General features: G+C 40.1%; 2 protein-coding genes across 9 annotated transcripts in view; one reads left to right on the top strand and one right to left on the bottom strand.

Annotated features, from left to right (window-relative positions):
* cpeb3 (cytoplasmic polyadenylation element binding protein 3) overlaps positions 1–8203 on the top strand; it is an 88978-nt gene extending 80775 nt beyond the window's left edge. For all 5 annotated transcript variants that reach the window (XM_061745797.1, XM_061745796.1, XM_061745795.1 and 2 more), the window contains one exon: positions 6112–8203. In XM_061745797.1, the coding sequence (XP_061601781.1) occupies positions 6112–6339 (228 nt within the window). In that variant the 3' untranslated portion in view covers positions 6340–8203. The remainder of the gene's footprint in view (positions 1–6111) is intronic.
* A 4691-nt stretch (positions 8204–12894) lies between these two features.
* btaf1 (BTAF1 RNA polymerase II, B-TFIID transcription factor-associated) overlaps positions 12895–15116 on the bottom strand; it is a 48597-nt gene continuing 46375 nt past the window's right edge. For 3 of the 4 annotated variants that reach the window (XM_061744780.1, XM_061744782.1, XM_061744781.1), the window contains exon 37: positions 12895–14010. In XM_061744780.1, the coding sequence (XP_061600764.1) occupies positions 13870–14010 (141 nt within the window). In that variant the 3' untranslated portion in view covers positions 12895–13869. The remainder of the gene's footprint in view (positions 14011–15116) is intronic. The other variant, XR_009784346.1, reaches the window with a different exon arrangement.

The raw sequence follows: 15116 nt of genomic DNA, 5'->3' as shown, positions 1-15116 counted from the left end.
TAGGGGGGAGAGGATCTATCCACTTGAAAAGTACAAGTCGCCTGGCCAACAAAGTGCAAAAAAAGCCAGCATGTTGCGCCCATAGCTGTCCAGATGTACATCATCTGGTGTAACACCAAAAATGGCAATGAAAGGGGATGGATGGATCGGCTCCTCAAGCACCTTAGAAAAGGTATCAAAAATAGACTTCCAGAATGTATATAAACTTGGACATGTCCAGAACATGTGAAACAGGCTAGCGGGGGCTAGCTTACATCTATCGCATGTAGGGTCCAGCTCTGGTCTAATTTTGGACAGCCTAACCTTTGACCAATGGAGTCGGTGTACAATCTTAAATTGTACGACAGTATGCCGTTGACAAATGGATGATGAGTAAATCCTCCTAATAATCTTCTGCCAAACTGCACCTGAAATTTCCTCACTTAGATCCTCTTCCCATTTACTCTTAAGGTTATCCAAAGCTGCCATGTTATGGTGATTGAGAAGATGATAGATCTTACCTATAGCCTGTTTTAGATTTGTCCTCAATTTGAAAATAGTATCTACCAAGGAATCGGGAGGATATGAAGGAAAACAGTCGGAATGTGAAGTTATAAAATTGCGTAGTTGGAAATATCTAAAGGAGTGGGACCAGGGGAGACCAAAACGGTTTACCAGCTGAACAAACGATGCAAAATTGTTGTCTATATATAGGTCTCGCAATGATTTAATTCCCTTCTTATGCCATATACCAAAGGCCCCATCTAACATTGAGGGAATAAACATGTGATTTTTGACTATCGGGGCAGAAAAGGATAGATTACGGAGAGCAAATGATCTCCTGAACTGATTCCAAATTCTTATTGACTGTGCAACAATGGGGTTAGCGGTAAAGTGAAAAATGGGCTTTTCTAGTGGGAGTTCGGAGCACAGTAGGGCTGATAAGGAGGCATGACTACAGGACATGTTTTCCAGAACGAGCCATTTAGGGGCGTCAGAATCTCCTGTGCGGCTCATCCAATACATCAGGGCCCTAATATTGGCTGCCCAGTAGTAGTATAGAAGGTTTGGGAGTGCCATACCGCCTTGGAGACGGGGCCTCTGCAAAACAGATTTTTTAATACGTGGGGGTTTTTTGTTCCAGATGAACGATGATATGAGGTTATCTACAGAACTAAAGAAGAATTTGGTCAGGAAAACAGGAAGGCATTGAAATAAATAAAGGAACCTAGGTAATACATTCATTTTAATAGTATTAATCCTCCCGCTCAAGGAGAGGGACAGCAAATCCCAACGTTTAATATCTTGTTTCAAACAGTCTATCAGGGGCAGAAAGTTGGCTTTGTAGAGGTCTTTGTGGTTGCACGTAACCCAGATACCCAGATATTTGAATTTGTTTATGTTAACTTTAAAAGGGGTTGAATTAAAGGGCACGTTCTTGGCCGCTGCGTTAATTGGTATAAGTTCGCTTTTTTGAAGATTTGTTTTATAGCCAGATATTTCGCCAAACCTCTTCAGTGTGTCTAATAATCCAGGAAGGCTTGACAAGGGATCCGACATGTACAATAATAAGTCATCAGCATAAAGCGAAACTTTACATTCCTGACCTCCTCGGCTGATTCCATTAATATTAACATTTTGCCGTAAAGCCAGTGCTAGCGGTTCGATAGCAACCGCAAACAGGAGCGGAGACAACGGGCACCCTTGTCTCGTGCCTCTCTGTAAATTAAAGTAGGCAGAGAGGTTGTTGTTCGTACGCACCGCGGCCATCGGAGAGGAATAGAGAACTTTAATCCAGGATTGAAACTTCGGGCCAAAACCAAATTTTTCGAGTGCATGAAAGAGATAATCCCACTCCACCCGATCAAACGCCTTCTCAGCGTCGAGTGATAGCAAGATCTCCGGTGTATCGGGTGAAGTGGGACCATAAAGAATATTCAAGAGCTGTCTAATATTAAAAAATGAGTACCGGTTCTTCATGAAGCCTGTTTGGTCTATTGAGATAATTGAGGGGAGAGAAGTTTCGATGCGCCGGGCCAAAAGCTTTGCGAGAATCTTGACATCCGTATTAAGGAGAGATATTGGGCGGTACGAGCTGCATTGAAGAGGATTTTTATCCTTCTTTAAAATAAGCGAAATGGTTGCCTCGCGCATAGTTGAGGGGAGAGAATTCGAAGAGAGCGATTCTGTAAAAACAGAAAGAAGAAGTGGGGCGAGTAATGATGAAAATGCTTTAAAAAATTCGGTCGGGTAGCCGTCGGGCCCTGGAGACTTACCGCTTTGCATACTACTAACAGCCTCCAGAACCTCTTTGGTGGAGATATCATCTTCTAATTCTGCCGCCAGCACTGGATCTACTCTGGGAACATCTAGACCGTGAAAAAAGTCATCTAGAGCAGACTTATCGTCTGGTGGCTCTGAAGTGTAGAGGCAGGAGTAATAGCGGTGAAAGCAGGAATTTATTTTCAAATGATCTGTGTGCTTTAAACCTTGTTCATCTCTAATTATAGGTATGCACTGGGTCGCAGTCTTCTGGCGCAGCTGATGGGCTAGAATTTTCCCCGCCTTCTCACCATGTTCATAGAAACGATGCCGCGACTTTAGAATAAGATTTTCAGCTTGACGTGTCGAAAGGAGGTCAAATTCCATTTTAAGCGTCAGACGTTGTTTAAGTATGTCGTCTGAAGGTGAATGACTGTATGCTATATCTAGTTTTAAAATGTTATCCGTAAGCTGTTTGAGGCGCTCGGTATTAGCTTTCTTTCGCATTGCACTGAAGGAAATAACCTGCCCCCTTAAGTATGCCTTTAGTGCTTCCCAGACCGTTGAGGACGGCATTCCTGGGGTCTGATTTTTGGAAAGAAAAAACTCAATTTCAGATCTAATGAACTTCACAAATGTCTCTTCTGAGAGAAGCAGGGGGTTAAGTCTCCACGGCCGATATACAGAATCTGCACCAGGGATGCGTAACCCCATAGTCAAGGGACCGTGATCGGAGATGACGATGGACTGATACTCACAGGCAACTACCATTGGAAGAAGGTTTTTGTCGATAAAGAAATAATCTATTCGTGAAAATGTTTTATGAACCGGGGAAAAAAAGGAGTAGGCCCTAGATGTAGGGTTATGGAAACGCCAAACATCAATTACGCCAAATTCCTGTAGAAAAAGTTTGATAGATTGTGCTGATTTCGACTCATATGCGGCCTTAGAAGAGCTACGATCTAATTTTGGAGAGAGCACACAGTTTACATCGCCACCAAGGATGAGGTGGTGTGTATTCATATTAGGGAGTCGGGAAAATATATTAGTGAAAAAGGCGTCGTCGTCCCAATTCGGGGCGTAGATGTTTGCTAAAATGACAGGAAATCCATACATTTGGCCGACTACGATAACATAACGTCCCATAGGATCAGATTCAACGCTAGACATAACAAATGGAACATTCTTACCAATAAGGATTGCTGTCCCCCTCGCCTTGGAGCCAAAATTGGAATGATATGATTGCCCTATCCATCCACCTTGCAATCTAGGTTGGTCAACTGTGCGGAGATGTGTCTCCTGAAGAAATGCAACATCAGCTTTGAGATGGTTAAGATGCGTAAGTACCTTTCTGCGTTTCACAGGGTGATTTAAGGACTTGACATTCCAGTTCACGAAGTTAACTAGGCAGCCCATTATCCCTCCTAACTTACTTGCATCTGTCATTGGGAATCATAGCAGAAAATAAACCGTAAGTGTACCCCAAAACATCAACATAAATTAATTCAAAACTAGTAGCACATTCAAAAAAATAGACAAATAATATAGGTCTGGTAGGCCCCCAACCCCTGTCACCAACATGAACATGGTGACTAAAACACCCTAGGTAGTCAAAACCACACATTAAGTGTGAGCAGTGGGGAACAACTAGGTGTCCAAGTGGCCGGCTCCTGCCAAACCCCCCATTCTTAAACAGAAAAAAAGCCGAAATCAAAGGCGCTTTGAGCTAATAAAACAGCCGATATTGCCAGTGGAGCACACACGATTTGTGCATAAGTGGACGGCAAACAGGACTTCACAGTGGAATTAGCAGGAACTGTGCATAAGTAAACTGGGGGAAAAAAAAAAAAAAAAAAAAAAAAAAGGGGGGGGGGGATAAAAACAAATAAACCGACAATTTAAAAAAAAAAAAAAAAAAAAAAAAAAAAAGTGGGGGATAAAAACAAATAAACCGACAATTTAAAAAAAATAAATAAATTAAAAAAAAAAAAAAAAAAAAAAAAATAATTTAGATTAAAAGAAATTAAAAAAAAAAAAAAATAATAATAAAATAAAATAAACACCCTCACATCTAGGCAGTCATCTACAAATAAACTGAAACTCAACATGCTGCCACGTGCATATAAAGTGGATGCATTTGTGGGTGTTCTCCAGGTACATAAAATATAAATTTTCCTTTTTTCTTTTTCTTCCTCCCTCTCCCCCCGCCCTCCCCTTTAAACCGGGTCTGTACATGGTACTCTTCTAGCATGAGAAGTCCATACACTGGCCCACCCCCACACACACAAGCACGCGCACACACACACACACACACACACACACACACACACACACACACACACACACACACACACACACACACACACACACACACACACTCACCCTTCGATGGGGGGGGCGGGGCGTGATATCTTGATGACGCAAACAAAATACAAATTAAGTAACTTAAAGTAAATAACCAGTCCTGTAGGTGGGAATGTATATAACCAGTCATCGCATCCTCCACGAGGAGACCTCCTCCCAAAGGAAAAAAAGAATCATGATCAATACAGGGTTAGATCAAAGTTAATGCTCCGGCGCTTCAGCTGGACTGATAGCGCGCTTCACATACGCCATAGCCTTTTCTGGATCCAGGAATTCCTTGGTATCCCCGCCGTATGAAATGCGGAGGCGGGCCGGGAACAATATTCCATAGCGTACATCTCGCCGACCCCGAAGAAGATTCCTGACGCCATTGAACGCAGCACGGGCTTTGGCGACGCTCGCTGTGTAATCCGGAAAGATGGATATCGGCTCTCCCATGTACCGAAGCGGTCCTCGTTCTCGGGCGCGGCGCAGTACATCCACACAGTCCTGATAATAATGCAGTTTTGCGACAATAACCCGGGGTTTCCCGCCAGGCTTTCTCGGTGCGAGGCCTCTGTGTGACCGGTCAACCAGGATATCTTTCTCCAGATGCAAAGCCTCCTTCAGTAGTTTGGAGACGGAGGTAGTGGAGCTGGAGCCGGGGTCCTCCGCGACCCCCACGATACGGATGTTACACCTCCTCAGCCTCCCTTCTAGGTCCTCGTTCCTCTCTTTTAAGTTGGCCAGCTCTGTTTTAATTTCAGCGACTGATGTTTGCAAAGCAGTAACTTCACCCGACCAGGTCGATAAGCCCCCCTCCATGTCTTTGATAGCAGCCTTCATATGATCCACTTCAGTGCGAATAGCCGCCGTGTTGTTAGCAATCTCGGACTTAACTTCCTTTAGCTCGCTTCGGATGAAGTCGAAGTCCTCAGAGAGAGCGCTCTTCAGTTCTGACCTGATGACAGCGGAGATATCCACTCTCAATGAGGATAGAATGTCCTCTTTCAGCTCCGCGGCGTCCATTACTGGTTTTGCCTGTGGAGTGGGAGATTTGTTCCCGCGACCTGTTGCAGCATGTCCCGCGGACGCGTCGGGCCTCGTGGTGGTAGAGCCGCTGTATTTGTATATACGGAGATTATTCGCCATTAAAGCAACGTAAACAGCTCAGACTGTCTCCCGGATGTCTTGAATAAGTTATGGAGCAATAACTTTATAAAGTTCGTCAAAAAAAGCGCATTAAAGCAGTATTTTTAGGGAAGTTAGACAGGAGCTCGGTTCAACACAACCTACTCCATCGCCGGCTCACTAGCGCCCCCTTGTTAAACATATTTAAAGGCAAAAACATGGCACTAGTTATTCTGGTATCCAACAAAACATACTTCTTTGGGCATAAAAAAATACCAAAAATTTTGATGAAAAAAATCGATATTTGGACATACAAATCGATTTAGAATTGGAAAATAAATTTTTTTCAACACATGACACCCACTAAACCTCTCCTCATCCTCTCCTTGTGTCCAGGTGGAGGTGAAGCCGTACGTGCTGGACGACCAGATGTGCGACGAGTGCCAGGGCGCGCGCTGCGGCGGGAAGTTCGCCCCGTTCTTCTGCGCCAACGTCACCTGCCTGCAGTATTACTGCGAGTACTGCTGGGCCAGCATCCACTCACGGGCCGGCCGCGAGTTCCACAAGCCGCTGGTGAAGGAGGGCGGGGACCGGCCCCGACACGTGTCCTTCCGCTGGAGCTGAGACGGACGGAGGGATGGAGGACGGAGGGGTCGTAACCCTAAACCCCCCGTGAACCCGTACCACGATCCCCAAAAAGCTCCCGCAGCCCGGGACGGCGTTGCGGCATTGTAGCCCCCCATCCCCTTTGAATTCTGCCCCTACAAACCCCTCACACACACAAAAAAAGCAAAAAGGAAACCATTTCCCCGTCTTACGAAGCTTTGGGATGGAATCGGGGGGCGGGGGGGAAACCTGCAAAACTCCATCAGCTTAGAATTTGCACTTCGGCACAAAGTCTCACTAAAAACACACACACTTACGCAGACGATGGTTTGTTAAACATGTGGCTACTTTAGTTCCCTGTTCCGTTGACTGGTCGTGTGGCCCCGCCCCCTTTACCAAAAAGAGGCGGGGCCACACAAATATCTAAAAAAAGAAAATTCAATTTAGTGTGTGTATGTGTACACACGCATTTAGTTTATTTTGTACCTATCTATAAAGATATAGATAACTTAAAAGTTTTATGTAAAAAAGAGCATGCACTTATTTTGAAAAGGCTGTAGTTACGTTGCCCCGTGTATAAACAATAATAATAATAATAATTACCAAACGCAAATTGAATGAATGCATACAGATAAAGCAAAATAGGTAACTTAAAATGTAGCAAGAGTTAAACGTCTCGTAGTTGTGGGCTCGTATCGCCCGGAGTAAAACATAACTCGGATATATTCACTCTGGATTTTGACTCTGAAGATATTAATACCTCATACCGCGCAAATCAGATTAGTTTGCTTTTGGATCTGTAGGTCTTTATTTTTATAATAACATTATTTTTTAGTGTTATGTAAATGTAATGCTGCAATAGCTTTGCTGCTAAATCCATGGTATAACCAGATACCATAAGTACTTTATTCAGGCTGGGGTGTATAATAATAATAATATTGATGATGATAATAATAAAACAACGACGTGGTGTTTCAGAACGACGACGGAGAACTTTGTGGGGGGTCGGGGTGCGTCGCCCAGAACTGCATGTTTATTTCAATCAGGTTTCTGCATGCACGAGACTCTTTTCAGTATCACGTTACTATCGGATTCTGCCCACGTTTGCACAAACGCACGAGCCCGGCCAGACCCGGGGAATCACGGACGACTAAAGACGACTAATAATCGCAAAAATGAAATGTAGGATTACCGTTTAAAGAAAAAAAAAAAGAAAAAAAAAGAAAAGTCTAATAGGTGAAGTACTTTTTTTTTTTTTGCAGTGATTGTTGATATAATTGTGCAATTTTTTTATACCGTATGTAGTTAAATCTGAGTATGCCTAGAACTGTGATTCGCTTTAACTGTCGTCAGTGTCCGACATAGAAGTCCTGTGAAACTTCATAACTAGTGTATGCACACGTATAAATGTTACACACACACACACACACACACACCTGTAAACACACACACACACACACCTAAACACACACACACAGGCCTGCGAACACAAGCGTGACCTGAACAGAAGACGCAACAATGTGAGCTTAAACTGAGATCTTTTTTTTTTTATTTTATTTTTATTTTATTTTTAAATGTTTTTTTTTATTTTTATTTTATTTTTAAATGTGTTCCACCTTTTTCGACAGAAAACGCACGTTTTTACTGCCCGGAATGCAACCAAAGAGCTCACGTTTGACTGGAAACGGAGCCGCGGCGTTTGAGAAATAAAGAGGGCAGTTTTTTTTTTTTCGTTTTGTCGGGGCTGTAGGATTTAAAAAAACGTTGAAGCTACTGGAGAATAAACTGAGCCCTGCACACGATCTCTCTCTGGAAGGGCGGGAAAAGTGGGAAACGTTGGGAAAAATGGCGGGAAAAGGTTGGGGGGAAAAGGGCGGGGAAAAAGGGCGGGAAAAAAGGGCGGGAAAAAGGGCGGGAAAGGCCGAAACGTTTGGCTGCGTGCGGTGGATGTGCGAGAGCCGGGGTTACCACACATTTATCCATTTATTTTTTTAATTATTTTTTCCTTTTCTTTTCTTTTTCCTGCAAAGCTTGAAATAATGGACCTGCTAAAAGAAAATGGTGGAAAAAATATCTTTGGTTTTCGACTTTAAAGGGTGAAGGGGCGTTAGTTACACTGGTTTTAGCAGTTTTGTGGACAATCCGGATCCATCATTGCGATGTTGTTAATGTGCCGCCCCTCTTACCTTTTCTCCCTCTTTCTTTTTTATTTTTATAATTGCCCCCAAGGTCCCGTTTCCTCTTTTTTATTTTTTAATAGTCTATAAACTGTTTTTTTCCCCCCCTCTCTATGATGGATGTTTGTTGTTTTGTGCGAGAAAAAGCTAATTGAGAATAAGCAGAATTTACTGTTTTACTGACAGGAAAACAAAAGTTAAGCAGAAGTAATAACGAGCATCTTTATGAAAGTGAATCCCGGGTGTTTTTTTGTGACTTTTCTTTCCCTCACCCGGACAGGTTTTTCTATGTTTGTTCCTTCTCTATGGTAGATATTTGTTATGCACTACACTTTGTATCTGAACAGTTTATCAGTCAGTTTGTCCTTTTTTGTTGAAGGACGAAGACAAAAAGACGAAGCCTGCTTTCTGACTGACGAGATCTCTTGCAATACCTCAATTTTGAATATATTAGCGGAGAAAAAAAGGATATTTTCTAAGTAAATTTATTCAGATGAAAAAATATATATTAATTTAATTCTTCAAGAGAAATGATTTAACAGATAATTGATTTATTTTTTATCATGCTTTTTCCTTTTTTGTTATCATTTTAAGATTTTCTCTCGTTTTCTTTTCTTTTGAAAAAGAACTGAAGGAGCTAGAGCTTTACGACTAATATAATGATGTATTTAGCGAGCGCGTCGTCTACTTTATCGCGGTGGAAACTGGTCAAATCGGTCAAAGACGAGCTCTTAAAGGAGAAACTAAACTAAACAAGATTTCCCACCTTTTTATTTTTTTTTGTATATTTATAAAAATCAACCATTTACTATACTGACCAGAGTTGTGAAAGAGATCTTCTGTTTGTTATTTTTTTAAAAGAGAATTTTTTTATTTAGTAAAAAAGTATGTGCTCCCTTTTTGTTTTGTAAAAAAAAATAAAAAAGTTATAAAATAAAATAAATAAAAAAAAGTGGAAATATACGAGCGACGTGACCCTGATCTGTTAGTCTGATGTGCTGAGGTTAAAAAAATAGAAATAAATAAATAGACTTGTGAGAGTCACTGGAGACGAGAGAGAGGTTTGCGTTTTCACCTGTTTTCACCTGCAGGACGATGGAAAATCCCCCAAAGGTGCATCGATGACTGGTGGCCTTCTATTCACGCAAGACTTGAATTAGTCCTTTTATTTTCTTTTTTTTAAAGGCTAATAACCTTGATTCTTTGTTGTAATGTGCAATACTGTTTGTACTGTTTGTAGAAAAGAAGAAAAACAAGAAAAAGAGGCATAAATCGCAGAATTTATCGCAGAATTATTTTCATTGCAAGCATTGTGATTCACTAAAATCATTTTCTACTGTGTATTTACCTACTCTACCTGCTAGTACCCTCCAGTAGTAATGTAGCCTTTGTACTGAGAAATTTTCATTATTTTTAAAATGTTTTGCTAAAAAAGAAAAGAACTTAAAACATATTTACACATTTTTCATTTTTATTTCATATTTTTCTTTATAGGCTTATTTCCCAGCCAGTAAGGGGGAGACTTTCATAACTGGTCGATGTCTTTAATATTATTTTGTATTTTTACTTGGATTAAATTAATTTTATGATGCTAATTCTTTAAAAGGATTTTTTTTTGGTCATGTGTTCACTTTTTCATTTTTTTTGGAAGCTGAAAAAAAAAGTCAACCTTTGTAATATTGTTACTAAAGTGTCTCGTTTCTTGAAATGCTAAGCTTTATGTGTTAACTCGCTGATGTTGCTTACATTAGTGTGAAAATGATCTACAGAGAAACAGAAACTACTCACAGAAACAGATTGGTGGTTGGTGATGTACAAGTGATTTGCAATGTAAACAAAAAATATGGGCAATAAAATAAAATAAAAATAAAAAAGGAATGGAGCTTAGATCGGTATGTTGTGATGCAAGTGTGGACTCCGACTGACTCCTGGTTACAACGAAACGCTACAGAAACGCTACAGTAACTACAGAAACTCCCCCTCTAAACGGTTCAGACCCTGCAGAAAACATTAGTGTGATTGTATTTAGGTAAGAATGTAAAATTAGAAACATCGTGAACTTGGACGTGTGTTTTCCCTCTGGATCCTCTGGGCTTAAAAGAAAGAACATTCATTTTTAATTTTGACATCGACAACATACATGTTTTTACGGAAGAGTATTAGGGCCATGCAGGAGTGTAGCACCCTATAATGTAATAATTTCCTGAAAATGTAATAACGCCTGAAAATGTAATACAATTTGCACTTAACTCAATCAAAAATGTAATAAAATCCAATAATTTAATAAAATGTCATGACTGATATTGTAATAACATTTTTACCAATAGTGTAATACCTTATTACATTATTGGGAATGTATTACATTTTCAGGTGGGTCTTCTGATAATGTAATACTTGACAGATAATGTAATATATATGTTCATTTTCAGTCCAGAGTTCTACATTTTGTGTTTTAAGAATCTAAGAATGTTATATACGCTGGATTTGAAACCAGAATGAATATTGGGTTAAATTACAGACTTTGAGTTCCATGTAATAAATTCCCAATAATGTAATAAGGTATTACATTATTGGTAAAAATGTTATTACAATATCAGTAAGGATATTTTATTACATTATTGGTGAAGTTATTACATTATTGGGTTTTATTACATTTTGGATTGAGTTAAGTTCAGGCTTTATTACATTTTCAGGAAATCACATTATAGGAAATTATTACATTATAGGGTGCTACAAGGAGAAAAGATAAATGAGAGGGGAAGATTATTTTTTTATTGTGCACTTGGAGAAAAAAGTCAATGTCGAGAATAATGTTGAAATACAATTTTAAGAATAAAGTCGAAATTTTGTGAATAAAAGGTGAAATTTTGCCTTTTTTCTCGAAGTGCATAATGAAAAAAAGAACTATTTTTCTCCTGCCTGGCCGATACTCTTCCATATGTTATGTCCTAAGTTAAAAGCTTCTCATTTGTTCAGTGTGAAATTGCAGAATTGCATTTCCAGGGATTGCTGGATGGAGACGTCTCACCGCGATCTTAATATATCTGATCAATTGGCTGCCAGAAACAGGACTTCAGTCATCTGACTGATCAAACTATTGGCTCATTTTAGTTGCAAGTTAATGGTCTGGATTTACTAAATCAAAACTACACTTCATTTTTGGTGTATTCAAGAAAAAGATGCAACAATTTGACCCTTTTTTTCCTGGGAGAAGTTACTCATCTTCACTCAACTTTTTACCACCACATCCTTTTACATTTTGGTATGTTTTTTATGTAACTAGACTGGACAGCTTATTCACCTCTGCTTTATCTTGGTAAGAACCATCGTCTCATGTTGTATCAACTTCAGTGGAAAGAAAAATATATATCTGGTTCATGTGCTTGCTGTCGGTCTTTAAAACAAACCTCACATTACTTTGAAATGTGCAATTTTATGTAATTTTCTTTTTTTAAATGAACATTAGGCTTAACTCAAGGATTGAGGTGATTCTCACCTTTATTTTTGCAGTAAACCTGATTTAAAAACAGGAGCTCAATGCTGCTAAAGCTTACGACTGCTTGGGTTTGTAGTTCCAGATCTCCAGTTTTCTTTTTTCTGTACCAACAAGCAGCTTTGATTAAATGTAGGTGTATGACGCCATGAAACTGTGGTCTTTTTGCATGTTACCCTTTTTAAATTTGCATATAGGACCATAAATAAGGCTTATTTTGATCAATTCTGCCAACAAAACACTAATATTCCTCTCAAAAGTTATTTCCTTTGAATTGTGTGGATTTAATGAGGACATACATACATGTCTCAGAAAATTAGAATATTGTGATTTTCTGTAATGCAATTACAAAAACAAAAATGTCATACATTCTGGATTCATTACAAATCAACTGAAATATTGCAAGCCTTTTATTATTTAATTATTGCTGATCATGTCTTACAGCTTAAGAAAACTCAAATATCCTATCTAAAAAAAATTAGAATATTCTGGGAATCTTAATCTTAAATTGTAAACCATAATCAGCAATATTAAAATAATAAAAGGCTTGCAATATTTCAGTTGATTTGTAATGAATCCAGAATGTATGACTTTTTTTTTTTTTTAAATTGCATTACAGAAAATAAAAGAACTATCACAATATTCTAATTTTCTGAGACAGTCCTGTAAATAAAGGTTATTTTGATCAATCCAGTCTGACACTAATATTCCTCAAAAGTTATTTCCTTTGAATTCAGTGGCTTTAATAAAGTGCTAAATGATACTTAAATCTGCATATATGAACAAAGTTAAGATAAATGTAACCATATTTATGGTACATTTGTTCATATTTATTCACCTTGAGTTATAATAATGCACCACAGCGCCCTCTAGTGGCCGTCGCAGCTCAATGACGAGACGTAGTTCAAAGGTTCGTAGAATTTATTACAATTCCACAGTCATAAACAAAAAAGAAAAGCAGCAATTATAGAAATATGTACAAGTCTATAATTCATTTTAAAATACTTGTGATGCTGCGGGTTCCAGTCTCAGCTGGATCCGAGTTCAGTCTCTGCTGCTTCCAGTGTCGTCGTTTCCTGGGTCCTTTCTCCTCACGTGAGCGGAGTTTCTCCTCCGGCCATGTTTGTGTGAACAGATTCTCCTCCGGCCATGTTTGTGTGAACAGATTCTCCTCCAGCCGTGTTTGTGTGAACAGATTCTCCTCCAGCCGTGTTTGTGTGAACAGATTCTCCTCCAGCCGTGTTTGTGTGAACAGATTCTCCTCCAGCCGTGTTTGTGTGAACAGATTCTCCCAAAGATCCATCTTTATTTCTTTGTTTCGTCACAGAAACGTCTCTGGGGTTCAGGGTTTCTGTAAAACTCCAGAACGGCGACCACGTCCTGTTTCTTCCCGGTTTCCCTTTTGTCTCGTCGTACCCGTGAGTGAGCTGGGGAGCGGTCGTGCTTTAAGACTTTGTGTCGGGGTGTCGGCGGGCCGGTCGTGAGGCCGTCAACACTGTTTAATTCTGGCGACGCCATGTGCAAAAGTGAAGCAGCAGCGGCTTTGAAAGCAGCCCCGGCTGCTGCGGCGGCTTCGCCAGAAATAACGGCCGTGATTCTGACACGTGTGCTTCAGACGGAGGACGAGTCTCTACAGGCCAAATAAACCAAGGAGGAGACGTTTCCCACTCAGGTTTGTAAAAAGGGGTGTGTTAATGGAGGTTTTACTCACTGAATTATGTTAAGAAAAGAAAGAAAAATGTCCAGTTTAGAGCAATAAAATCCATAGTTGTGACTGGGCTGTGTTTGCTGTTGTACCTGTAACCTACTCCTTACATGTATTAAATACGGTGACCAGGTCCTGCTCGGTCGGGGGGGTGTTGGGGGTCGGGGGTCGTGTTACTGCAGCGAGTGCATGAACGTGTCCAGGTCGTACTCGGACTCGTACTGCTGCTGGTCCCACAGCTCCCCCAGCCCGTCCAGCACCGACTTCATGGAGCCTTTCCCCGACGACGGCTCGCCCCGCTCGCCTTTACCGCCCTGGAACGTTAGGAAGACTATCGTTAGGAAAACTTCATCATCCTGAAAGCATGAAATGCATTTCTAATATGATTAGTTTACAGCCGTCATCACTTCAGTTATCGGCTCAGCAGATCAACCAGCCACTTCTGCGGACCCAGAGTCGACTAAACGACACAGTCAGTTTGGATTGTGCTCAGAACGAAGGAAAACACGTCATTGATGTGAAATCTATCCACGGAGACGAACCTTTTAAAAAATAAATTAAATATCAGGCTGTAAATTAGTGATGCACCGAAATGAAAATTTGTGGCCGAAACCGAAACCGAAAATAATAATACACACTTGGCCGAATACCGAACAATACCGAACATGGCTCTAAATTTGATTTAGGCATGCTTTTAAAAGAAAAAAATATTTTACAAAATTACAAGGTAGAAAAAATTTGTTGAACATAAAAAACTGAACCTTTTTTAATTTCCCAGCATTTCTTAAATATTCCAGCAGACATTATACCAGCAAAGAACAATAACTTAAAATAAATAAATTAGCAAAATACATTTTTTGTCCATCTTTAAGCTTACGTTAGGCTTAACTGACTGAACATTGTAACATAGGCCTTAAAACAATAAAAATGCATTAAAGCGCTCAGGTTTTTTTATCATTTCAAATGATAAATCAAACTTGTAGTGCTGAAAGACTTTGCAGATGTGCCCCCTCTAGATATTTGAGCAGAACATTCATTGCAAACAGCCATTCTTGTATTATTCTTTGCCACTCTAAAATACTTCCACACTGCTGACATGTTTGAACCGCACCACTTCACTCCACGCTCTTTTATCCGTTTGATTTCGTCATCTAAACGCACCTGTAATAGATTGATTTATGTTGTTTTGGTTCCACCTGCTGGTGAATGTTGGTAAAATTCTTATGTGGTTACTTTTTGGTTGGCCAACGATTTATGTTTGTGGTGCAACAGTTACGGAGCGGCCAGTCTATTTCCTTATATTACAACGCCGTTATTAATGCCGCGTTCCATTTACCTTAGAAATCAGAACTGGGAACAGGGAATGGCAGCCATCTTGGAATGGTAACTCGGGGGTGGTGAAGCTTCTCCCACTTTCCCA

This window comes from Cololabis saira, chromosome 17 (assembly GCF_033807715.1).
Source record: "Cololabis saira isolate AMF1-May2022 chromosome 17, fColSai1.1, whole genome shotgun sequence".
In the NCBI taxonomy this organism is placed as follows: Eukaryota; Metazoa; Chordata; class Actinopteri; order Beloniformes; family Belonidae; genus Cololabis; species Cololabis saira.
The sequence above is the reverse complement of the archived record's forward strand: the minus strand, read 5'-3'. Positions and strand labels throughout refer to the sequence as shown.